This window comes from Vigna unguiculata, chromosome 4, assembly GCF_004118075.2.
Source record: "Vigna unguiculata cultivar IT97K-499-35 chromosome 4, ASM411807v1, whole genome shotgun sequence".
Lineage (NCBI taxonomy): Eukaryota > Viridiplantae > Streptophyta > Magnoliopsida > Fabales > Fabaceae > Vigna > Vigna unguiculata.
In genome coordinates, this window is record NC_040282.1 from 41,257,410 (window position 1) to 41,281,082 (window position 23,673).

Here is a 23,673-nt window from a genome sequence, read left to right on the forward strand (position 1 = left end):
ATTGTGTTTTGATTGGTTGGTACACTGTTAATTTGATTTAAATCGTTGGATATTGTTTGGACTAATTTGAATTGATATGAGTAAAGTATCTAATAGGAAATCTGTGATATGTGTAAAAAGGAATGTTGAGATGAAAATCTTGGATTTAATTTGCTTAATTGTTATCTATGGTTGATAATAGTTGATTTGAATGCAATAGGTGTGTTGATAATGAGAATGAATCATTAATTGAATTATATGGTTGTTTGGTACTGTCTGCAAAGCATATTTGTTGGTGTGCGTTATGAAGACTCGCTGAGCAAGTGCCAAAATTGGGTTTGGAAAATAGTCATGGGAGGCTTGCACAATGGACAAGCAAACTCTTGCTAAGCAAAATCCAAATTCAAGTTTGGCAGAGATTCAAGGGAGAAGGCCTCACTGGGTGAGTCTACTTGCACTAGACGAATAAATCTATATTTTGTTATAGTGCTTAGCTTGTTGTGTATAACATTTAGTTACTAAGTGAGTGTCCTTCCAGAGGAACTTGTTAAGAGAGTAATTGGCCACACTAAGCAGGTCTGTTAGTTCTTATTGATGAATTTTAAACTTGGATTGATAGAAACTTGCTGAGAAATTGTGTTAGGGAATGGTAATGTTGTTATAAGTATGAAAGTGAAGGAATGGAATGGAAAGATGGAAAGTATTGAATTGTATGTTTGTATGCTTATAAAAGTGAAATGTAAATCCTTGTTAATTTAGTATTATATGCAATGACTAGGGATACATGTTGGTCAGAAGTCATCTTGAACTCTACTAGACTTTCAAACTCATATAGAGTAATGTAATCTAGGTGGTGAGAGTTGAAGGAGGTACTTATGGCGAGATTAAGGGTATGATTTTTCTTTTGGCAAAGCCATAGGTTAACTTACCATGTCAAGAGAAATTTGATCGGTTGGTAAGGCAAGTGAAACCAAGGCCTTTGCTATAATCCACTAAGATGTTTTATGTCAAGTGTAAGGTTTCTTTTGTCCAAGTCAATGCATAAATCGAAATATTGAGTCTAGAATAATATATCATGTATCTGGCTTATTTTTCTAGAGAATGTGTGTTTTTGGTTGCAAGTAATAAGGATTGTTTATTATATAAATGTAAAATATATGTATATTTAAAATTATTATTAGCTTATCCTTTTTCTTGTTGGGGTTATTGTCATGTCTCTTTTACAATAACCCTTATGATGGCGTGAGCAGAAATGTTTGCAGGTGAGATGAAAAGACCATATGAGTGTTGTTCAAGTTGGAGGTTTAATGAGTTTTTGGAGTTTTATTTCTAATGTACATAAACCTTTTATATTTGTTAAGTCATATCTTTTTAAGTTGATATTAAGGTTATGTATGGATTAACTCCATTTTTACCAACTTTAATAACTGCACATTTTAATGAATTGTTTATGTATGTTTTATTTATCTACTTGGAACTCGTGAAATAGAATGTCTCTAATTTTAGAGTTCTTACAAGACACACACATACATTTATGATTGGGATGGCAATGCAGGCATGTGGTCCTGTTTTGGCCCATCTTGCATTTGGCCCGCAAAAAAAATGGACTTGGTTGGCCCTCCTTGCATAAAAAGTGCAGGCAAATTTCTTTGACCCACTTATATAATGTTTGGCCCGCAAGTTTGCGAGCCGACTTGCAACCTGCATGAGAAATTATTTATTTTGTATTTTTTTCACCAAGGTGTAAGATTTTAATAACCTCATTCTTATTTAATTAAATTAGTAGAAACAAAAAATTCTATAAGCTTATTTCTTAAAAAAAAGTAATATTCAAATTGTATACTTCCTAATTTTTAAGTACAAGTATGTTGAAAATAGAAATGATTTATATCTAGATTAGAACAAGGGAAGAAACGCGAACAATATAGTTGTTTTTGAATGAACTAGAGAAAAAACTATAATGAGTAACTTGCTTATAAGAAACACACACGATGTATTGTATTTTGTTGTTGCCAGATATTTAAGTCAATGTGAACTGTGTGGGATGACCCGTCTGTTAACTCACGTGAGTCCCAGGTTAAGTAAGACATGCCTAAGCGAGGCAGTGGAGTAAAATACTCAGCTTGCTTCGCACTTTTTATTATAAGTTAGTCTGTACCACATTATCATCCTTAATTTATACTTAATTATTTTGACACAATTAAAATATGGTAAATTAAAATAGTATGTTTATAAATGATTAGAACAAAAGTTTAGTTCAATTTTTTTTTTTTTACTTTTACAATTCTGTTTCAAAACACAAATTATGACAATAATAATTTTCATCTTAAAAAAAACGTTAAATTCGAAGTGAATCATCCAGTTGTCTCTTAATGTATGTAGGTTCATAAAACTTTTTCCCTTTACACTTCATAAACAAAATCTTACGTTTGTAAACTTTAATGTCATTGAACATTTTTAAATGAAAGAAACACAAACTATTAAAAAAAACATGTTCAAAACACGTTATCTACCTGTCAACACAAAATCCACAACTCTTGACTTGTTTCATCCTTTTCAACAATTCTCAACTAAAATTTAAATATTCATATTCTTTTCTCATTTTTCTTATTTGCATGTATAGAGAATCGTATTAAATATTTGTAAATGTTTAGTTTAGTACGAACACAGCGGGGTCCGGCAATTAAAAATAATATTTAAGTTGGAATCTCCTAAATAAAAAAAAATGTCATTAAAAAATTATTTATGCGATAGGTTATATATTGTTTGATAAACGTTTTTTAAAGTGAAATCGAATACATGTAAACTCTTGGTAATTTAATTTACAATTTTAAGGACCAAAAATAAAGATTTATTTAATTATATCACTATCAATAAATTTTGAGTTTAAATGTTTTTGCACCCTTAATCAAGACTAAAATATAAAATAAGATATTAATAGTCATGTATTTCAATTTTAAAAATTTTACACTATCAATTAATACAAGTCATTTTATACTATTTATAAGATCATTATCATGAAAATTAAATTCTATGACCATTTTCTAGTGATAATTTAAAACTTCATAATATCAATGTATTATTTATTTTCATTATAAAAATTAGCAAATTCACAATGCATAACAACCTATAATTTTATATTTTATATTAAATATATATACTTAAATCCTAACTATGCAATACATTAAATATTCACATAAAAAGTGATTGAAAAAAGAGGGCCTCCACTAAACAATTAGGTCTTCATATAAAAAGTCATCAATCACTAAATACTTCAAAACATGTGTCCACTGTTTCATAACCTTTAAGAAAAGTTATTAATTTGATTTGACATTAACTTTGCCATTAATTTATAGTATTTTTACAAAATTATTCTTAACATTTTTAATATTGTTTATAGTTTTTTTCACTTAATTGAATCTCGCCAAATTAACTAGTTATTGGAGTAAAGAATAATGATTATAGGTATCTATCCATCTTCATATTTCAATAACTTTCATGATGTACTATATTTTCCTTAAAAACTAATTTATGAATATTATTTTATGAAAATAGATAAAAACAAATTAAATTCTAATAACAATGCAATCTTGTTGTGTTCGAATTGGATGAAATACAAAAAGAAAAAGACATATTCATCAGGGAATATGTAACTTTTGGGAAGTAGGCCCGTGGGCCCGGGCCCGGCCCACGTTGGCGGCTTGGTATGAGGGGTCCATCACTGCTGCTTACCAGTTACCAGCTGAAAATGTGGTCCACGTGGACGCTCACATTCCTCCAAAACCAACCAATCATTGCTTTAACTTTCGACACGTGTCACTTTCCTCTCCAACTTTCACTCTCACACGAAACCGCCCAGTGACTTTACTATTCCCCGTTGTCCCTGGTCTTTTCGCTTCCAAAAGCCGTTAATACCGCCACCTATGCTTCTTACGTTTCAACTGCAACTCCAATACATAAATAAATAAATAAATTAATAATATATATAACCCATAAATAAATAAATAAGTTATAATTCTTGTGTCTTTTTCATTTTTGAATGATGACGAAATACGTATAGTAAATCTCCATAAGAAAATATCTACTAAATTTTAAACAGAAAATCCATGTCTTAAAAGTCAACCAAACAATCTTTTTCTTAAAATAAAAAGAAAGTTCTAAAATTTTCAATAAATTTGACTCTATAATAATTTATTAAAGGTCCATGCAAAATAATTTAAGCTACTTTCAAGAAATAATTTCAGTTATTTAAAATGTAAAAACAGAATATATATATATATATATATATATATATATATATATATATATATAGATTGAGATTAAGATACCAGAAAAAAAAAGACCACGTATATATTTTCTATGATTTTCTTTTAACTAGAATAAATTACTGTATAAATAAAATTCTCATTTTAAATATATACCACAGTTGTATATCAAATACTTAAATTTAAAACTGCAAAAGTTAGAATATTTTCATTAGAATTGAATTGATTGGTATACTTGATGGTTTCAGACACTTTTACGTTTATTGATTTGATATAAAGAATTTATTATTTTTTTTTCTGGATGCAAATTATCAGATATTTATTGACCATTTATTCTTACAATAAATATTTGGATGTTATCAATATGATCAATAATATAGTTGACTTTGATGCCAAACATCGTGATAATCAATTCAGGCTCAAGGAACAATGATTCATATTATTTATTTTTCATGTCTAATTTAGCTCTGGATCCTGCTAATTGAGCTATTTCTTTTCAACTAAGAAAAACAATCATTAATTGATAATAGATAATGCATGTATATATATTCATATCTATCTATCTGGCAAAATCCTTAATTGATACTTTGAAAAGTTATGGATTCTTTTATGAGAATAATAAAGCAGTTGAAGTTGAAGATGAAGGGAAAGAGTGGGAGAGAGGTCACCTTCTTGGTTTTGCTTCAACATTCCAACTCTGAGGAGCAAGTACAACTCTTACACATCATAATGCATAATATTATCTACAAAAACTCAATAATTCTAACTCAATCCCCATTTTGCCCTTCACATGTCCTCAAAATTGCATTACCTGACACCCCTCTTGTTCCACACCCCACATGCACATATATAAATGCATGCCAATACAAATGATACAGCTATGTTGACCCATATCTCTTAATCTGTACATAGCATAACACCCATACAAGGGAGTTTGGAAAATTTTGGCTTAAATTCTTTGGAGAGAGCTAAAGGTAATAGTAACACAAACACAAACAACCTATTCATTGTCTCGATTGTGTTGTTTTGCTTTGGTTCTGTGTTTAATGCCTTGCATCACACATGACACACCCTTTTGTTGTTTGTATGTTATCCTCAATGAGAAGTCTGGTGCTGAATTTTCATTGCTTTCTGGTATTTGCAGCAAAAAATGTTTGATTCTTGATTGTGTTTGTTCTTTCACATTACTTTGTTGTGCTGAGTTTGATCACTGACATTGATGGAATTTCAGAATACGTTTTTTGTGCTGTGTTGTGAATTGTGATGTGATGTGAATATGTAGCATCTGGGAAGAAGCAATGTCACGCAATCAACCAGATGGAATATAATTAGATGCTTTTGGCTTTTCTTTATTCTCTTTTTGGTTTGCTGTAATGGGTTATAAAGTTTGATTCATTTCCCTTTTACTTTTGGTTCTTTTTTTTTCTGTTTCTGCTAAGACAGGAGCATTCTTTTTTCTGAAATATTATTGGCACCCGTGAAATCATCATTGGCTTTGGGGTCTGCACCTGAAAAGTGAAAATTGGCTCTTGATTTTGTACGAGACCCCAAACGTTGTTGCATTGCAAACTCTGGTTTTTGTTTTCCTGTTTTGAACAGTTTCTAACTTCCTTCTTTTTTGGCTTATTGATTTTAGGTGAGGTGTTGATTATTGTGCTCATTCAATGCCTGGTTTCGCTATGGATGAATTCAATGTAAATAGTGCAGCAGAGGAACCTAGCGGGAGTTATACTCCCCGTAAGGATAACTTTGCTCAACAAGCATCACCAAGGAGTACACTGAGTCCAAGAAGCATTCAGAGTGATTCAATTGATTTGGCTATTGATGGGGTGGTGGATACTTCAATTGAGCAATTGTATCATAATGTGTGTGAAATGAGGAGCTCTGATCACTCACCTTCCAGGGCCAGTTTCTACTCCTATGATGGTGAGTCTAGGATTGATTCAGAACTGGGCCATCTAGTGGGAGATATTGTGGATTTGGAGATTACAAAGGAGGTGGTGGTTACAGAGAACAAAGAGGATTTCAACGGCAATGCTAATGCTAGTGGCTCAACACCTGAGAAAGATGTTGTGTCACGTGGCAAGGAATCTTCAAACAAGGATAATAACAGCCAATCTTCTCCAACCACCAGGGTCATTGAAGGATCATCCAAGCCAACTCCAAGGAGGAATGAAAAGGGTGTCAGAAAAGCAAATGGTGTTTACCACATCAGGAAGCATAGGAGGAACCTTGGTATGAAGGAGATTGAGGAGCGTATTGCTGCAGGGTTAGACAATCCTGACTTGGGACCATTTTTGCTCAAGCAAACAAGAGACATGATTTCCTCAGGTGAGAATCCACGAAAAGCTCGCGATTTGGCTCTTAGAGCTTTGAAATCATTCGAGATTTGTTCGGATGGGAAACCAAGTTTAGATATGGTCATGTGCTTGCATGTCTTGGCAACGATATACTGTAATTTAGGACAGTATAATGAGGCCATTCCCATTCTTGAGCGTTCCATTGATATTCCTGTGTTGGAGGATGGCCAAGATCATGCACTGGCTAAGTTTGCAGGATGCATGCAATTGGGTGACACATATGCAATGATGGGTCAGATTGAGAATTCTCTGCTGTTTTACACAGCAGGTCTTGAGATTCAAGGTCAGGTTTTGGGGGAAACAGACCCAAGATTCGGTGAGACGTGCCGGTATGTGGCTGAGGCACATGTTCAGGCACTGCAGTTTGATGATGCTGAGAAACTGTGTCAAATGGCTCTTGATATTCACAGGGGAAATGGGGCTCCTGCTTCCATTGAGGAAGCAGCAGATAGGAGACTAATGGGGCTTATCTGTGACTCAAAGGGTGATTATGAGGCTGCTCTAGAGCATTATGTTTTGGCAAGCATGGCTATGGCTGCAAATGGCCATGAAGCAGATGTGGCTTCAGTGGATTGCAGCATTGGTGATGCCTATTTAGCATTGGCTCGCTATGATGAGGCAGTGTTTTCTTATCAGAAAGCACTCACTGTGTTCAAATCAACCAAAGGAGAGAATCATCCCACAGTTGCTTCGGTCTATGTCAGATTGGCTGATCTTTACAACAAGATAGGGAAGTTCAAGGAGGCTAAGTCTTACTGTGAAAATGCACTCAGAATATTTGGGAAGATCAAGCCCGGGATCTCCTCAGAAGAGATTGCTAGTGGTCTGATAGATGTTGCTGCCATCTATCAATCCATAAATGATTTGGAAAAGGGGTTGAAGTTACTCAAAAAGGCCTTGAAGATCTATGCCAATGCTCCTGGTCAACAAAGCACTGTTGCAGGAATTGAGGCCCAAATGGGGGTTATGTATTACATGCTGGGGAACTTTTCTGACTCTTACAACATCTTCAAAAGTGCCATTGCCAAATTTCGCGCCACCGGAGAGAAAAAAACTGCTTTGTTTGGGATTGCTTTGAACCAAATGGGGCTAGCCTGTGTGCAGTGTTATGCTATAAATGAAGCAGCAGATCTGTTTGAAGAGGCCAGGAGTATATTGGAAAAAGAGTATGGTCCATATCATCCAGACACCTTAGGAGTCTGCAGCAATCTAGCAGGAACCTATGATGCAATGGGAAGGTAACATATTCACTCTCTCTACTGCTCTTGTTATTCTGATTTGAAAAGAGTTTAATTTTTATGCTTTGTTAGTGTAAAGCATTATGCTTTGTTAGTTTAAAATATGTTACACTATCAATCAATCAGAAGTAATCGTTTGCATGATTTTTAAGGTGGTTATTGTAAGAACCCACAAACTTAATAGTTACCATATATGGAAGTTTGTGATTAGATAACTTGATGACATTTCTTGTTCATTTTGTGATGTTTTTGCAGAGTGGATGATGCCATTGAAATTTTGGAGTATGTTGTTGGCATGAGAGAGGAGAAACTTGGAACAGCAAACCCTGATGTGGATGATGAGAAACGTAGGTTGGAAGAGTTGTTGAAAGAAGCAGGCAGGGCCAGGAACAGGAGATCAAGAAGATCACTGGAAACCCTTCTTGACAGCAACTCTCAGCTCATGAAAAACAATGGCATCAGGGTCCTATAAACATGTCACTGTATATAAAATACATTTGCTCATTTTGATCATTGTTTTCTAATTTGCCCAGGAAACAATAACAAAGTGGAAGTAGGTTCCACTGTCCAATTGTTTGTTACCAAAGGATGTTCACAGAAGTTACTTCATATATGCTATTTTCTATAGTGAAAAGGAGAAATTTCGGTTATTCATAATTTTCTGTGTAATTGAATTCATAAATGGCGGAAATTCAAAATTCCATGTATAATACAAATAGATGTTGAAACTCAATTTTCACCACTGCTGCTACTGCTACATCAAACGTCCCATTAGAAAATTCAGTTGCTTCTAACCACGTTTTAGATTCAATGCAACCGTATTTTTAAGTTCCAATGTTACATTCAAGGGTCTTATGAACGTGACAAGCATGAATATGACACTGCAGACAGCAGAACCGTTGTTGTAGTTGACATCATACATCAAAATCTTATGCTTACATTGTAATGCACGTCTTGACCAGTTTTTAGGATTTAGATCATTCTGATATTATCTAACGATAATGTTTTCTGAGAAATTAATTGGGCTTTAGATCAGATAATTGTACTGTTATCTGAACTATTCATTTTTGTTCTTAAATCCTTAAATGATTTGTTAAATGGTAGAGGACATGCATTGTTTTTCATGGTAGTACTGTAGTAGTTGATGGAGTAACTATCACGTTTAGGTAACATACACATTAATTGTTTACCTGTTACATCATATCATTACTTTTCTAACATTGCTAACATAAAATTAAAAACTTCTAAAATTATATTTGTGTTTGTCACATCAGATATATTTCAACAAGTTTTTTATTTGGTTTATGTATAAAGTAATGTATTTGAAGGACAGTTCTTTAATAAATATATATCACTTAGGAGTAACTTAGTGAAATGATGAAACAGTTGGGTCAAGAAGGCTTTTTGGACTGAACTGTATAAGGGACCTGCACTGTACTAAAATCCATTATATTGGTTGGATGAACAACAAATTATCTCTTCCAAATTCCAATCCTTTAGACATATGAACATTTTCTGGTAGTTGAGCCGTTGCAGTGTGACCTCACATGAAACTAAGCTACACTAGCTTTTTCCACAACATAAATTAGGCACTGTTATGTGCATGCCATTCAAATTGTTCTTACACAAATTCCTTGTTTATTGAAATAACAATGTGAAGAGTGAAGCCCCAATAATGTATGGTTCTATATCTCAATATGAGTAGCTAGCTAGTAACAGATGAACTGTGCTCAGAAACATGCTTGCCCAATTGGAATTGGTGGGTCAGAGAAGGAGCCATAGAGAATTCTCTTAGAAACCCATTGATTTGCAGCCTCAGAGTAGTGTATGCCATCCCAACTAACATGTTGAGAAGGATTTTTGCATGGATTGCCATATACTGTTCCATTTACTATGGCTTTCTTCCCACAGTTTATGTGGTAGCCATAGTAACTGCCACAACAGAACTCCAACGGACTCATAAAACCTGTCATAAATCAAGCATAGAAGTTAATTGAACAATGATAAGTTGAGAACAAAAGGCTAAAATATATCTTGAATCTCCCAACTTCTCTTTTCAATTTGTTTGAAATGTTTTCTTTTAGTTCCTTAAAGTGTTTATGTTAAACCAAAATAGTTTTTCTATCAGTTTTTTGCAGTAACATCATATTGGACTAATGTGACAGATAGATACAGAGTGACACATCTCTCAAGGGTTGGCATATATCACCTAGTTGACCAAGTTTGATCTAAAAGAAATATTTTAAGAACCATGGTGAAAATTTCTTAAAGAAACCAAATTGAAATAAAAAAATAAGAACAAAAACATTGTCTTTCCCTAAATTATGTGACTTTGAAGACTTAAACATTACCTTGGCTCCTTGCATTGCTGATTAGTTCATATTTAGCAGTGTAAACATCAACATACGTAAATTTGGCAAGTGGGAACTTTCTCCTTATCTGAAACACTTGGTCCTTGAGCTGCCTGTTAAATTCCTGAGCGAGATCATTCTGAGGTTTCACACAGCCATTTGCATCAATGTTACCCTTCTTGGGCTCATAATAAATGTAACTGTAGGGCAAGCATCCAATTGGACCAGTGTTATGAATCCAGAACACTCTTGCCCCTTCATAATATAGTTGCTGAAATGTAGCCATTACAAGTGTTAGTTCCAGAACCAACTTTTATTGCTCTGTTATATCTGATAGTGTCAATAATGCTTTGGGGGCTGCTTACCTGCACTGCTTGGAAGAACTGGCTCAAAATGTCAGGAATTGACTTGATAACTTGTTCCTGTGAAGTGTGCTGAAGACCAAAGGCAAGATCATTTTGTCCAATATCAAATGTGTATAGGGCCCTGGAAAAGTCCTCAGGCCTTGGAAGACTACTTTTGAAAGGTGTCTCTGTCCCTGGAAACATCACACGGGTTCAAGTTTCAATGTTACCACAGGTTAAGAATCAACATTATTAAGGTGGAAGCAGTCAGAAACATTAAGATGAATGTGTGGCTACACAAGAAAGGATAGACTGTAAAAGGGATTGAACATGAAGAAATGATGGGCCTGTTCTTGAGGGGTTCATTAGGAAGAGATTACATAAATATCACCGGAGTTAAACTGACAACACTTTTAATCCAATACCTAAGACATTAGGTTTGTAGGTCAAGACAATAGGTTTGTAGGTTTTCCTTATATATATATATATATATATATGGTGTATAACTTTGTTATTTTTACCGATCTGAGACTTAGACTCAGACTTAAACTATTCCAAAAGAAATATTGTTATGACACCAATTGAAGAAAAGAGGTCAAAAAATAGGTAAAGATGGTTTCAATGTGTGCAGAAGAAGGTTTGTGGAAGCACAAGTGAGGAAAATATATTGTACGGTTTAGTATGCAAAGAGAGGGACAATGAGACCCACTAGAGGAGGTTTTTAGGAAAGATTCCTTACTAAACAATATCTCTAAAGATTAGTCTTCTACTGATGTTAATGATGTTGTGTAATCCATGTGAAATAAGATTTCTGTTGATGTTCAGAATTCTTGTTTGAACTTGGAAACAATATCTACGGACATTAGTCTATCATGCTAACAAAATCACAAAAAAATGAAAGAAAATGCAGGGTGGAAAAGAAACCAACTGTTGTCAGAAAGCTGATTGAAGAGAATGTTGGTGCGAGACTTGAACTGTAGAAACTGATCTACTTGAAGGCCAAGAGGGAATGGACTATAACCACCAGGCCGAATGGAAGAGCCTCCAACTGCAAAGTTTGCACCATGTCTGTAATTTGATCCAACTGAGTCCAAATATGCACTCAGGTATGGCAGCTTCAACTCTTCAGCTACATATATCCACACACAAAAAAGTGATGCACATAAGAAATGCAGAACTTGCATAGTCCAATAATTGAGTAGTCAATAGGATTACAATGATCTCATCACAGATGAGTGAAAAGGGTCGCTTTTTAATTGATACATACTAAATAAAAAGCACATACAACAAGTAAGAGTATGTCAGTACAAAGCTAAAAAATGTAAAACTTACACTATGTCATACATTTTCGGGACACTAACACTTGTAGGAAACGTTTTCAAAACATGTTAAACAATCTCCAACTGTATGTGTGCTTGTATCAAAGAAGGGTTAAGTGCATTATCTGTTAAAGGAAAAATACGAATTTAAATTTTCTAGTAGACTTTACTGCTTTCTAAAAATACCAATATAGTATACTTTTGATGCTCAACAAAGGCTAATAACAAAAACTCAGTAAAGAATCTGGACTCGAAAAATCCGGTATATCGACTATGTTTGCTTACTTACTAATGTAATCTATGATGAGACGGCCATCAGAAGCCCTTCCTGAGAGGCTTCCAAAGAAGCTTATGCCATTGGGAGGCTTCACTCCAGTGAATGCTGCAGAAACAGCTCCTGTGTCAGAATTTGAATCCCCAAAGTTGTAAATTGCTGGGAACCAACATCTGCTGAAGTTTGAGGCTTTCCCAAATGAGACTTGAATGAGTGTACTTGTCACACACAGATTGAATAACCCAATTGCATAAATCAGATTCCAACAATTCATGGTTGTGCTGTGGTGGTAACAATCTCTGCAAGTTGTTTCAGAAAAGTGGTCCTTTTCAACTCAATAAATAGGATCATGAAGAACCCTTCTCAGACTCCAGTGAGGCAATGACTATTCCATGCTAACTCTGAACAAGAGAGATTTATATCACCGACAATATATATTTTCTAAAAAAAGTTATTTGCTCATAGGGTTGTGGCATGACAGTAAGTATATGCAGTCTTATGGTGTAAAACATTCGATAAATTCATCATAGCAGTTTTTTTCTATAACTATAACAAGATTATCAACTTTATTAATAACTCATTTTCATTAAAAATATTGCTCAATACTTCTAATTTTTTATCATCTTTTATATAATTTATTTTATGTTGTAGTTTATAGTTGGATAACAGAGTACATTATTGGTTTAAGTTCGTTCTGTGTTCCATTGATTTTCCGTTTTGAGAAAATCTGTATTAAGTGTTCAAACTAAAAATCGATTAGTGAGATATAAACTTTTTCAAACCTAAATTATTGTATCATGTAAATGTATAAACTTTGTTCTCATGTCACTGTATTATTTTTATTTCATTTTTATTTATCACTGTGCATAGTTCATGTTCTCTCTCTTGCTTTGGGTAATATTTCTGTTCATGTTTGAAAGTGAAAATAGACTTTTTCCTGTTTTATCATTGCTGAAATGAAAAGAAAATCCACAAGCAACCTCTGTAAGAGAGTGATCATTTTATGAATGCTATTAAGAGTATATATATATATATATATGACAGATTCTTGAATTAGAAGTTACATTTTTAATCAATTTAGAAGTATCTACAGTACACTTCTTACTTTTTGTGATATATTAGTGTCAAAATGAATGATTTTTTGGTGTCATCATTGCAAAGCATTTGAAGTTTATCATACAGCTTTAAGATTAATTTTTTTTTTTTTGGTCTATCCATTTTATATTTTTTGTCTTTTAAGAGTTCAAATTTCAGTATGACTTTTTGCACAGCTTTTGTAATAGTTTATTAATGTCAAAAATGCCTTCTAATATTAGGAATAGCAACAAAAAATGAACTTGTATACATGTGAAACTAACACTTTGTTATTTTGTAAAAGATTAAAACTTAAACTTTTCCTATATATAAAGACTAAATCTAGGGTGAAATTTAAAATTAAAATAATTATAAAGATAAAATAAATAATTGAACCTAATTATTAAATTTTGTATATTACCTTAATCAGTGTATTGAAAGGTAATTAAAGGAATTTTATTGTTAACTTGTGTTTCTTTAGTGAGAAGTATGATCAAATTGATTCACAACTTGAGAGTGAAGGATAAGAATGAATGATTGAAGGTGAAGTGTGAGACAGCAGCATCAACGGTGATCAGAGATTCTGTGAGTGAAGAAATGGGCCATGAATGTTCCTTCTATTCAATCCATTGCCACACAAGATGTTTGAGAACATCAAGTTATTTATTCCACCTCTATTCTCATGATATAAAAATTAATTAATATATACTTAGATGTATTTTGAATTAAATAATATATAATTTAGGCTAAATTTTAGATTATATAATTTGAAATAAGATTACATAATTTCAAATATATATTATATATTATTATACAATTCAGACCAACATTCAAACTATTCAGATCAACTTTACATTTCTTATATTCACAATAAACTAGATCTTTCAGTAATTTTCATGTTAGATAAAAGGATGTAGAAATACTAGCAGGTTCTACATGAATGTAATAGGAAATAGTATTTTTAAATTGTATTTGGATAAAAAATTTCAATAATTCTAATAAATTAAAATACAATAGTTTTTTAATTACTTGGAAATTTTTTATTTTTTAAATAATTAATTAAAATATTTTAGATTTCAATTTTTTTTAAGAAAACAATTTAACTTTTATTTTAAAACAAATCCAATTTTATTTTTGAGTTCAAATTAACTTAACTTGACTTTCAAGTGGGGACAATTAGTCTTGACTTTTGGTTAAAGTTGATGAGTCAATTCGACCTGATTTGAGTCGATTCAATTTGAGTCGAATCAATTTGGGCCAATTCAAATTAATTTGATTCAGATTGACTCGTTTCGGCCTTCAACTAGGGTTAATTGATTTGAACCTTCGATCTAAGCTGACTCAATTCGACCTTCGACCCGGACCCACTCATCTAACCTTCAACTCAAACTGAAGGTTAATATGAGTCGACTTTTTGGACTTATGAACTTTTATTATCGTGGCCAATGAACATTTCTACAACTTGTGAAATTTCAATTTCCATTTTTTCTTGAATTAATTTTAAATTCTATTATTTTAATTATTTGAAATAACTTTTTAAAAATTTCTTAATTTTAATTTTTTTAATTTCATTGTCCAAACAAGTCACTTCACTTCAAAAATTCAAATTCACCAAATAAATGAATTACTTTCTTAAATTATCTTATCCAACAACATATACTATAAAATTCTTTTAACAGTAAATATTATTATATTAGAAATAGAATTATATTAACAAAAACAACATTATGCCATTCAAACATAATTTCAGATTTGGTGATCAAAAACAATATTTTGAATTGGATCATAAAAAGAAGACTATTTTTAATTATCCAATATATAAATTATATTTCAAATTAGTCCATAATGCATAATTTAGCCCATCACACGAAGAAGAGGAAATGCCAAAAAAAAATGGTCAGGAGTTCTATAAAATCGCACAGTGTTTGGGCTGGAGTTTCATACATATTGGGCTGGAGTTTCTTACATATAAAAAAAGCTCACGTTTTACTACTCAATTATTACTTTTAACAAATTTTATTATTTACTTTTTTCATACATTTTATAACTCAAATATTGTCCTTAGTAAAATTTATTATTTAAATTTTTTACGCACATTTTACCATCAAGTTTTTATTTTTTATTTTTCGCATATTTTACTATTCAATTTTTTACATGTGTTATTATGGTGTTGTTTAAATTTGGGTTAAATATATTTTTGATCCCTCAAGTTTAAGTGAAATTTGGAATTGATTCATCTTCAAAACTTTTGACCAATTTAGTCCTAAAACTTTTAACCAATTTAGTCCTTCATCTTTAGAAAATGTATGGATTTAGTCCTTTTAACCCGATTTTTTTATTAAGTTTATCTAACATTTCAAACGCATTTTATAATAATATTTGAATTGTTTACATTATTTAACCCATTTTCGTTTAAATACTAACTCAAATATTATCATAAAACGCGTTTGAAACTTCAAATAAATTTAACAAAATTTGATTAAAATGACTAAATCCACGCATTTCTAAAGATGAAAGACTAAATTGGTCAAAAATTTCGATGAAGGACTAATTCCAAATTTCACCGAAACTTGAGAGACCAAATACATATTTAATCCTTTAAATTTTACATACCTTATGCTTGAGTTAGTAACAAAACATCTATTCTTTATAATTATCTCTCTTGTATTGCATGCAGGGGTGTCACTTGAAAATTCTGACAGTTTTTGGTTATAAGCAAAAAAAAAATGTAACATAAGTTATATAGATTAAGTCATAACCGAATTGTGTATGTATAGTATTAATTACCTCCTAATGTTTCTTGTGAATGAACAATATGCATGTAGAGAAACATGATAGCATATAAGAACCAAAAATTAGTATTCAGAATTTCTGTGATTTGATTGCAACTGAAACTGATGCAAATTACTTATAGGAAATACATCTCTTGCTATAGTTAAACAATGAGTGTAAGTAAGTAAAAATCAGAAAACTATAAGAGAGGGAGATAAGACATTATTCACTTAAGGTTCTTATTTCAATTAGACCTACCTATTTATATGTGTTGTGACACAATTTGATGCTGTTTGTGTAATTGTCGAGAACTCCATGTACTGTTTACAGTTGAACTTGGAAAAATGATTGTTGGAAGTCTCTTGCTTTCTTCCAGATGAGGAAAATCAACTGTGTAATGCAATCCTCTGCTTTCATGCCTAGAAAGGGCACTGTTGATCACCAGCTTTGCACAGCAAAAGAGGTTTCTCATCTCACAGATCTCAAGGCCAGCCATTGTTGGCTTCCATCCATGCTGAAACAAGCACTCCTCCCATTTCGCCTCCAAGTTACCGATTTTTTGCTTGGCTGTCTCTAGTCTCATGGTGGATCGAACAATTCCAACATAGTTCCACATGATGGTTTGCAATTCTGCCCTTGATTCCTTTGTCATTGACAAAATCTTGTCAGTGACATTGGACAAAGGCACAGTAGGTCTAGGCCACAAGTTTGATGCAGTCAGATCAAGGTTAGAGCTCTTCATGCAATCAACTGAGGGCTGCACAGCTCTTCTTGCAAAAACCAGTGCCTCAAGCAATGAGTTGCTAGCAAGCCTGTTTGCTCCGTGCAAACCTGTGCATGCAACCTCACCAGCCACATACAGAGCTTTCACATTGGTCTCTCCTTGGAGACCGGCTTGAACTCCTCCACACATGTAATGAGCAGCCGGAACTACCGGAATTGGATGGCGAGTTATGTCCAAGCCATGTTGGAGACACGTAGCAGAAATGTTGGGAAAATGGGAGAGAATTTCCTCCTTTGGTTTGTGACTTATGTCAAGAAGAACATACTTCTCACCACGCTTTTTCAGTTGGTCATCTATGCTTCTGGCCACAACATCCCTTGGAGCAAGCTCTGCCCTCTCATCGTACATTGGCATGAATCTTTCCATGCCTATATTGTAAAGGATGCCTCCATCGCCTCTGACGGCTTCGGATATCAGAAATGCTTTTTCCCTAAGCTTGGTTGGTTTAATAGGAAGTCCTTCATCAGCTAAGGCAGTTGGATGGAACTGCACAAACCTGTCACAAGAATGAAATACGATATACAATGCTGATCAGTTCTATCGTACACATGGCCAGATAATTTGCAGCTTACACAGGAGGCAATTATCAATTATGTTGCTCATATAACTCTCATTGAGCAGTAACTACATTGATTATGATTATGAAAGCCCTCATATAATCAAAATTAAACTCAGACTTGTCATAGATATCCTTAAACTGTGACACATTCTGTTTATTTCCTATTATTGGTCTGAGATATTCATTAAACAGTAATATTCATAGTTTTGAAATAATTTACTCACTCCATGTTGGATATCACAGCTTGAGCTCGGTGTGCCATGGCAATCCCATCTCCAGTTGCTACCTGTGATTAGAAAAAGTAATTCAAATTAAAATGCAAATAAGGGTATCATAATGCAAGTTATACAACAAACAGAACAACACATATGGGGTGCAAAAAAATTAGATGATTCATTACAATACTTTGAACACTAAGAACAGATAATTTAAAACACAGCACTTTTAGTTTCAAGTATACTGTATTATTGCAGATTGATCTTTATTTATACCTTAATCATTCATTGTAAAATTATAGTGTATCATCCAAGTAAGTTGATGACATTATGAATGAGTTAGTAACTGTAATAAGGAATCCTTTACTTTCAGTTCTTTCTAACTGGAGGTACTGTTTTATAATCATAATTGGTTTAACTATTAGAATAAAACTGCATTATGAACTCATGCTAGAATATTTCAATTTTCACCATGATTGTTTTCTTAAATACTTAAAACAGAAAATGAACCAATCATTAAATAGTAAAGTAAAATAGAAGAGAGAATTCAATTCCTTAAAAGAGAGGACTACCAGAGGATTTGTAGTTTTGGGATAAATATGTCCAGCTCCACCAGATGCAAGTAAGGTCACCTTTGAAAGAAATCTTATCACCTACAAGCTAAAAAAATTAAATTTTAGAAAACATATTCATTGATGGCAACTATTTTCTTCTCAAAAGATCACAGATAACTTTTGTTCCCACCTCTAGGGTTTTAGTATTCAGTGTGTCAACACCAAGACAAATTATATCAGATCCATCCTGCAGCACCAGTGGAATGCTTTGGTTAGTGAAGACATCAAAACATTCAAAATTCTCTAAAGATCAAATTTGGAAATGAAAATTTCAAAAGAACAAAAACCCTCGAACATTAAATTTTCAAAATGCCAGCACATTTGTTCACTAGCAACACCATAAATGATACAAAACATTTAATATAAAGAAGAGTAATATAATCCCAGAAATAAATAACAAACCTGACATGTAAGAAGATCAATAGCAAAATGGTGTTCAAACACAGAAATATTAGGATTGTTGATAACAGCCTCCAGTAGAGCACGTTCAATCTCCTTCCCAGTCATATCAGCAGCATGAACAATTCTATGATGTGAATGACCTCCCTCCCTCATTAGATGCAAGTTACCATCTTCCCCATGGTCAAACGATGCACCCATAGCAATTAGTTCTTTGACTCTTTCAGGTCCTTCAGTGCAGACAACCTAGAAGAAAGAATCAAAATTAATAAATGGTTCAATTCAGTAGCATAGAACATATAGTAATTAATTATTGAACAACTAAACATGACAATTCTTACATGTTCAATCCTAGGAAATCAGGCAGAATGCTTATTAGTTACATAAATTAAGGAATCACTACAATTCAGTGCTTAGCAATTGCCAAGAAGGAACCAAGTAAATAGATTGCAGTTCAAATTTAAATTGGAAACTCCCAGATTGTGTAATTTTGTTAGTACACAACATTACTGCCAGCAAATGGAAATATACTTTGAAAAAACAAAAAATTCAGTTGACAAAACCATTCTCCTTAAAACATACTAAGAATTTCAGATGAAATTGGCTCAGTGTTCAACCAACCAGGACAGATCAGGTAGTAAGAATAATTCACAGTGCAAATTTAATAGGACCAGAACATACTCGGACGCTTTCCTCATCACAAAGATATGCCCCAGCCACAACGGTGTCCTTCATGTGACTCTCCACAGAATCTGAAGGGCATAACACAGCACTAATACCACCTTGAGCATAATTAGTATTGCATTCATGAGACTCAGCCTTGGTTATCACTGCAACAGATCCATATTTTGCAACTTCAAGTGCATAGCGGAGGCCAGCAATCCCACTCCCAATAACAGAAAAGTCAAAGCATCGTGTGTGACCATCTACCTTGCAAGAGGAAATGACTTTGAAGAGTTTATGATTCTTTCTTAGTGAAGCTGCAGAAAATGCACATCTGTGGGTCTGAGGGACCTTGGATACTGCCTTAGACCTAAAATTTTGCACCCCAAAACAATGGAAAATCATTAATTCAGCTAAGAATGAAGCAGAAAGTGAACATCCACTTTCTTTTAGTGTTTATGAGCAAACTTCCAGAGGCTACTTCAAAACACTTAAGTATACATAGTTAATCAATGAATAATACTACTACAACTTTTCCTTTACTGATAGATAGGTTTGTAGCCAGCTCCCACAACTTTTGGTTTCAAACATTTAAGTAAATAATGTGCAATTGCTACAAAGTACAAAACGTCATGATAACTTGACTAAATGATCTTGTTCAAACAGGTAAATTTTCATCAAAAACAAATTTAGACTCTGTCAAATAAAATAGGTGCTTTTGTTTAGGCATTCAATCAAAGCAAGATACAGAACAATAAGCAAACACTACAACTGCAACTAAAAATTATACGATGTTATAAAAAACATATAAAACTTCATCCAACAATTAGCACTAGAGAAGCAAACAGGAACTGTATTTTTAGACTTCAAAAACTACTAATACAAATTCTGGATTGAAATCTTTACCATGAAAGATCTTTTCGTAAGAATCGTGCGATTGGTGCATCAGAAACTAAAGCAGTCTTTCTACAACTGTTTCCTTTGCAGTTTGTCACTGTAAATTGGAGCGTGCCACTTCCAGCAGGTATACAAGTCGCCATTGCAATACAAGTACGCGACTGCATATGAAAAGCAGAAAGATATAGAATTAAAGAACACTACAAACAAAAATTCTTCACTCTTCATTTTTGGCGTTATACACATTTGCCGCAGCAATCAGTAACAAATGATCACTTTACTTTGAGAGAGGAAAATGTGATCAGATGAAACCATTAACAACACTTGGTAAAAAACCATTGACACTACACAACAAAGATAACAAAGGATACAACACCACACCCTTTAACATTCCAACACAATGTAAACACTGATCATGCTCCAAATCTTATTAACAACCATGAACTACACATGCAGAACCAAATTCTAAACTTAGCACATGCAAACTCTTACATGATAAATAAACGCTTCAAAATAATGTAAAATACGGAAAATCCACTCAAAAAACAAACTAAAAATCCCCTCTTTCTTTCCCTCATCCCAGACGGTGGGAGTCAGAGAAAAGGGAAATATGATACGAAACTTCCAACAGAGTAAGAAAAATTCAGATTTTAGAAACAACAAAAGAACAAATTTTTCAGAGGGCGAGGCTAAAAGAGAGAAATGGGTTTAGCAGCATATAAAAAAACAAATGATGCCCACCTAAAGAACACACAGAAAAACACAACCTTTTGGTTAAGAAATTGTTTATTTGAGAAGAAGACAAGAGGATGAAAACCAAAGATAACACAGCAGCTAGTGTTCACGTTTTCATGATGATAGTGAAATTTAACGGTTAACGTGGAGACATAGCATATTAGTGTACCTTGTTAGAGTCAGAAGAAAACAAGAAAAGTACAATCTGGGTCGCGTTGCTTTGAAGAAACCAAAATAAGAAATAAATATATACACAATGCAAAACCCAAGGTACTTCTAGAATTTTAGCTTGTTCCTTGACTCAAAAATAAAAACATAGAATAAATGGTTATTCACTTTGTGGTCCTTTTTTTGTTTATTTTAACTTTTCTATTTCTTATTCATTAAATTCCATGCAGACATTATTAAACAATTATAGAATTAAATAAAATTTGATGACTCAAAAAATTTAATAAAAGAATTCGATTCTCAATTAATTAGATCAAGTTTAATTAAAGACCATAAGTGAAAGTTTACTAAACAAAAAGTAATATATCTGATAGGTTATAAAAAGATAAAAGTGTTAGAAAATAAAAATATTTGAATTGTTTCATTAAAATAAAATTATAAACTTTTTTAATATTATATATTTGTTTGACCTTTGGGGTTGAGAAAGAACATAGTATAACCCTTTTTGATGAAAAAGTGAGCACTACCCATTAGAATTGGAATTTGGAAGAAAAAGAATTGTATTCGATAGTGAAAGAAGCATTCTTCTTTTTTTTCTTCAATGGTGACACTCAAGAACAAGACAAATGGGAGTTGGCAACTTGGCCACCACTTATACAAAATTAGGGTTTCAATGTCATATATGGAAAGAATATGATTAGAATAACACGTGCTTTATTAAGAAGGTATTAGATTCTTCATAAGAAAAATAATTTTCAATAAAAATGATAGATATTTGGTACGAATATATAACCCTATTTAGGAGGTATGATCAAATATATATTGTCATCGTCATAATTTCACTCTTTCAAAAAGCATTTTTATATATTAAAAATTTAAATCTTAATATACTTTAAAGCGATAAATTAAGAATAAAATAATTGGCATTTCATTTACAATTTAAAACATTAATCAATTTGATTTCTTAAATTAAAATATAGTGTAATTTAACCTTGTTTGAATTAATAAAGTGAACTCAAATTATTGTTTGTTTTGGAGTAAACATATGTTATTGATGTGAGTATAACTATGTTAAATATTTATAAAAAAATATTATTCCTAATTTTATTTATAAGAAAGAACAAAAGTCCGTACAAATTTTCTACTATAGAAATTTATTATAGAAATTTATTGATTTTACAACAATTTATTATGTTAATTGTAATTTATTCGTGATAATAAGTGGTGTGGTAACATTTTTGTAATAATGTGGTTTTTTCTATGTCGGTTGTAACTAAAATCACCATAGTAAGAGTTTTAAGTGATAGTTTTATTTACTATGCCAATTATAATTTAAACCAGCATAATTAACGTGTTTTTGAGTATCATTTTCCCTATCTCTTAAGTATCACTTCTCACCCTTTAATTCAAATTCAAATTAGACAACAACAAATTATGGGAAAACAAATGCTCTACAAAGGAACAAAAAAAGGACCTTGAAGATGAACTCCTCATGATCTTGTTAGCAAGATGGTTTGTAGTGTACTCCTCTTTGATGATATTTCTCGCCTCGATGAGCATGATGGTCAGGGTATCCTCGAAACCATTTGAATGGCAGTGGATGTCACTAACACAAGGTTGAGCGAGCAAAGCTCTTTCTCTATAGAGCCAAATGCACAGCCATGTCGCACGTTGTGACTAGTGCGTTACCTTTGGCAAAGGTGAATGTGATTAGGAGTGCATCATTTACCTTCGCCAAGGTACCAAATTGAAGAGTTTCTTGGTGGTGCCTACTTGTTGAGGAGTACAAGCATCTCCTTATCGATGAGGATCCCACAATATTGTTATGGAGCGCATAGATTTTGCGACAGGAAGGCAGAGCAAATGCTGAGCTAGAGGAGCATATGCGTGATATTGTGGGTGATGAAGCTAGACTTGTTGAAACTAGTGAAGAAGACGATGTTGCGGGGTTAAGGAGGGTGCACGAGAAGGCAAGAGTTTGAGAGTGGTCTGTGTTTGAAGAAGTTAGGTGGCTCCATTAGGACTTAAACAATGTCGTCAGGGTAGTGTCAACATTATCAACATCATAGAAAGTTTACTTTGCATATGGTCGTTCTTGATCCTGTATAAAAAGTGAAAAATTTCTATATAGAGTGTAATTGACATAAAAAAACCTATTATAATTGTCATAAAAACTCTTTATTACACCGTTTCATTAATTTCATAAAATGAATTTTCACAATTTCTTTTTATAAATTTGGTAAAATTATATGAAATATTAAAAAAAATCCTACGAAATACAGGAAAAGTCCTACTATAACCTAATTTTTATTTCTTAAAATTGTGATTTATATTAAATATATTTGTAGGGAGATAAATATTAAGAATATATGCCGATTTTTCTATCATAATTTTTATTGGTAAAATATTATAAGAATTTATCAGTTTTACATATTATTCAATAATCAGTTTATAGTTTTCGTTTTTAATAATTTTTAACTAACAAGAAAATATTAAAAAAAATATGCTAGAAAGTGTGTTGGATGATTATAAGCTTATAGCCACCTAAATATTTGTAATGTTTGTGTGATTATATAGGATATTTCCATGTGAAAAAAAAAACACAAGATTCTCAAATAATCTTATTATTACTTATAAAACCTATTTTATATCAAAATATGTTC

General features: G+C 32.5%; 3 protein-coding genes across 6 annotated transcripts; 1 reads left to right on the forward strand and 2 right to left on the reverse strand.

Moving 5' to 3' along the window:
• Positions 1-5,030: 5,030 nt before the first annotated feature.
• Positions 5,031-8,499, forward strand: LOC114182139 (protein KINESIN LIGHT CHAIN-RELATED 2). Of its 2 annotated transcripts, XM_028068917.1 has the most exons (4): positions 5,133-5,218; positions 5,688-5,781; positions 5,881-7,842; positions 8,098-8,479. In XM_028068917.1, the coding sequence occupies exons 3-4, from the start codon at positions 5,909-5,911 to the stop codon at positions 8,312-8,314; spliced, it is 2,151 nt and encodes a 716-aa protein (XP_027924718.1). In that variant the 5' UTR covers positions 5,133-5,218; positions 5,688-5,781; positions 5,881-5,908; the 3' UTR covers positions 8,315-8,479. The 2 variants fall into 2 exon arrangements, with proteins under 2 accessions (XP_027924717.1, XP_027924718.1); XM_028068916.1 differs by lacking the exon at positions 5,688-5,781 and having other exon boundaries at positions 5,031-5,218; positions 8,098-8,499.
• A 776-nt stretch (positions 8,500-9,275) lies between these two features.
• On the reverse strand, positions 9,276-12,616 carry LOC114181314 (GDSL esterase/lipase At3g27950). The gene is made up of 5 exons (XM_028067736.1): positions 12,146-12,616; positions 11,466-11,666; positions 10,559-10,731; positions 10,194-10,464; positions 9,276-9,808 (listed from the first exon to the last, which is right to left on the reverse strand). The coding sequence occupies exons 1-5, from the start codon at positions 12,402-12,404 to the stop codon at positions 9,573-9,575; spliced, it is 1,140 nt and encodes a 379-aa protein (XP_027923537.1). The 5' UTR covers positions 12,405-12,616; the 3' UTR covers positions 9,276-9,572.
• A 3,428-nt stretch (positions 12,617-16,044) lies between these two features.
• On the reverse strand, positions 16,045-21,134 carry LOC114181001 (L-aspartate oxidase, chloroplastic). Of its 3 annotated transcripts, none has more exons than XM_028067311.1 (8): positions 21,012-21,134; positions 20,117-20,268; positions 19,229-19,580; positions 18,551-18,793; positions 18,279-18,335; positions 18,107-18,187; positions 17,544-17,605; positions 16,045-17,256 (listed from the first exon to the last, which is right to left on the reverse strand). In XM_028067311.1, exons 2-8 carry the CDS (start codon positions 20,248-20,250, stop codon positions 16,239-16,241), a joined length of 1,947 nt encoding a protein of 648 aa, XP_027923112.1. In that variant the 5' UTR covers positions 20,251-20,268; positions 21,012-21,134; the 3' UTR covers positions 16,045-16,238. The 3 variants fall into 3 exon arrangements, with proteins under 3 accessions (XP_027923112.1, XP_027923113.1, XP_027923111.1); XM_028067312.1 differs by lacking the exon at positions 21,012-21,134 and adding an exon at positions 20,849-20,990; XM_028067310.1 differs by lacking the exon at positions 21,012-21,134 and having other exon boundaries at positions 20,117-20,274.
• Positions 21,135-23,673: the final 2,539 nt, after the last annotated feature.

Excerpts from the sequence above, each read along its gene's own strand:
- LOC114181001 (XM_028067310.1), bottom strand. The coding sequence starts at position 20,274 with ATGCAGTCGCGTACTTGTATTGCAATGGCGACTTGTATACCTGCTGGA. Across the intron at positions 18,794-19,228 it reads GTGATGAGGAAAGCGTCCGA|GTTGTCTGCACTGAAGGACC; the intron begins GTATGTTCTGGT and ends TCTTTCTTCTAG. Across the intron at positions 18,188-18,278 it reads TGAATACTAAAACCCTAGAG|GTGATAAGATTTCTTTCAAA; the intron begins GTGGGAACAAAA and ends TTTAGCTTGTAG.
- LOC114182139 (XM_028068916.1), top strand. The coding sequence starts at position 5,909 with ATGCCTGGTTTCGCTATGGATGAATTCAATGTAAATAGTGCAGCAGAG. Across the intron at positions 7,843-8,097 it reads ACCTATGATGCAATGGGAAG|AGTGGATGATGCCATTGAAA; the intron begins GTAACATATTCA and ends ATGTTTTTGCAG.
- LOC114181314 (XM_028067736.1), bottom strand. The coding sequence starts at position 12,404 with ATGAATTGTTGGAATCTGATTTATGCAATTGGGTTATTCAATCTGTGT. Across the intron at positions 11,667-12,145 it reads TCTCATCATAGATTACATTA|CTGAAGAGTTGAAGCTGCCA; the intron begins GTAAGTAAGCAA and ends GGATATATGTAG. Across the intron at positions 10,732-11,465 it reads CAATCAGCTTTCTGACAACA|GGACAGAGACACCTTTCAAA; the intron begins GTTGGTTTCTTT and ends TGATGTTTCCAG.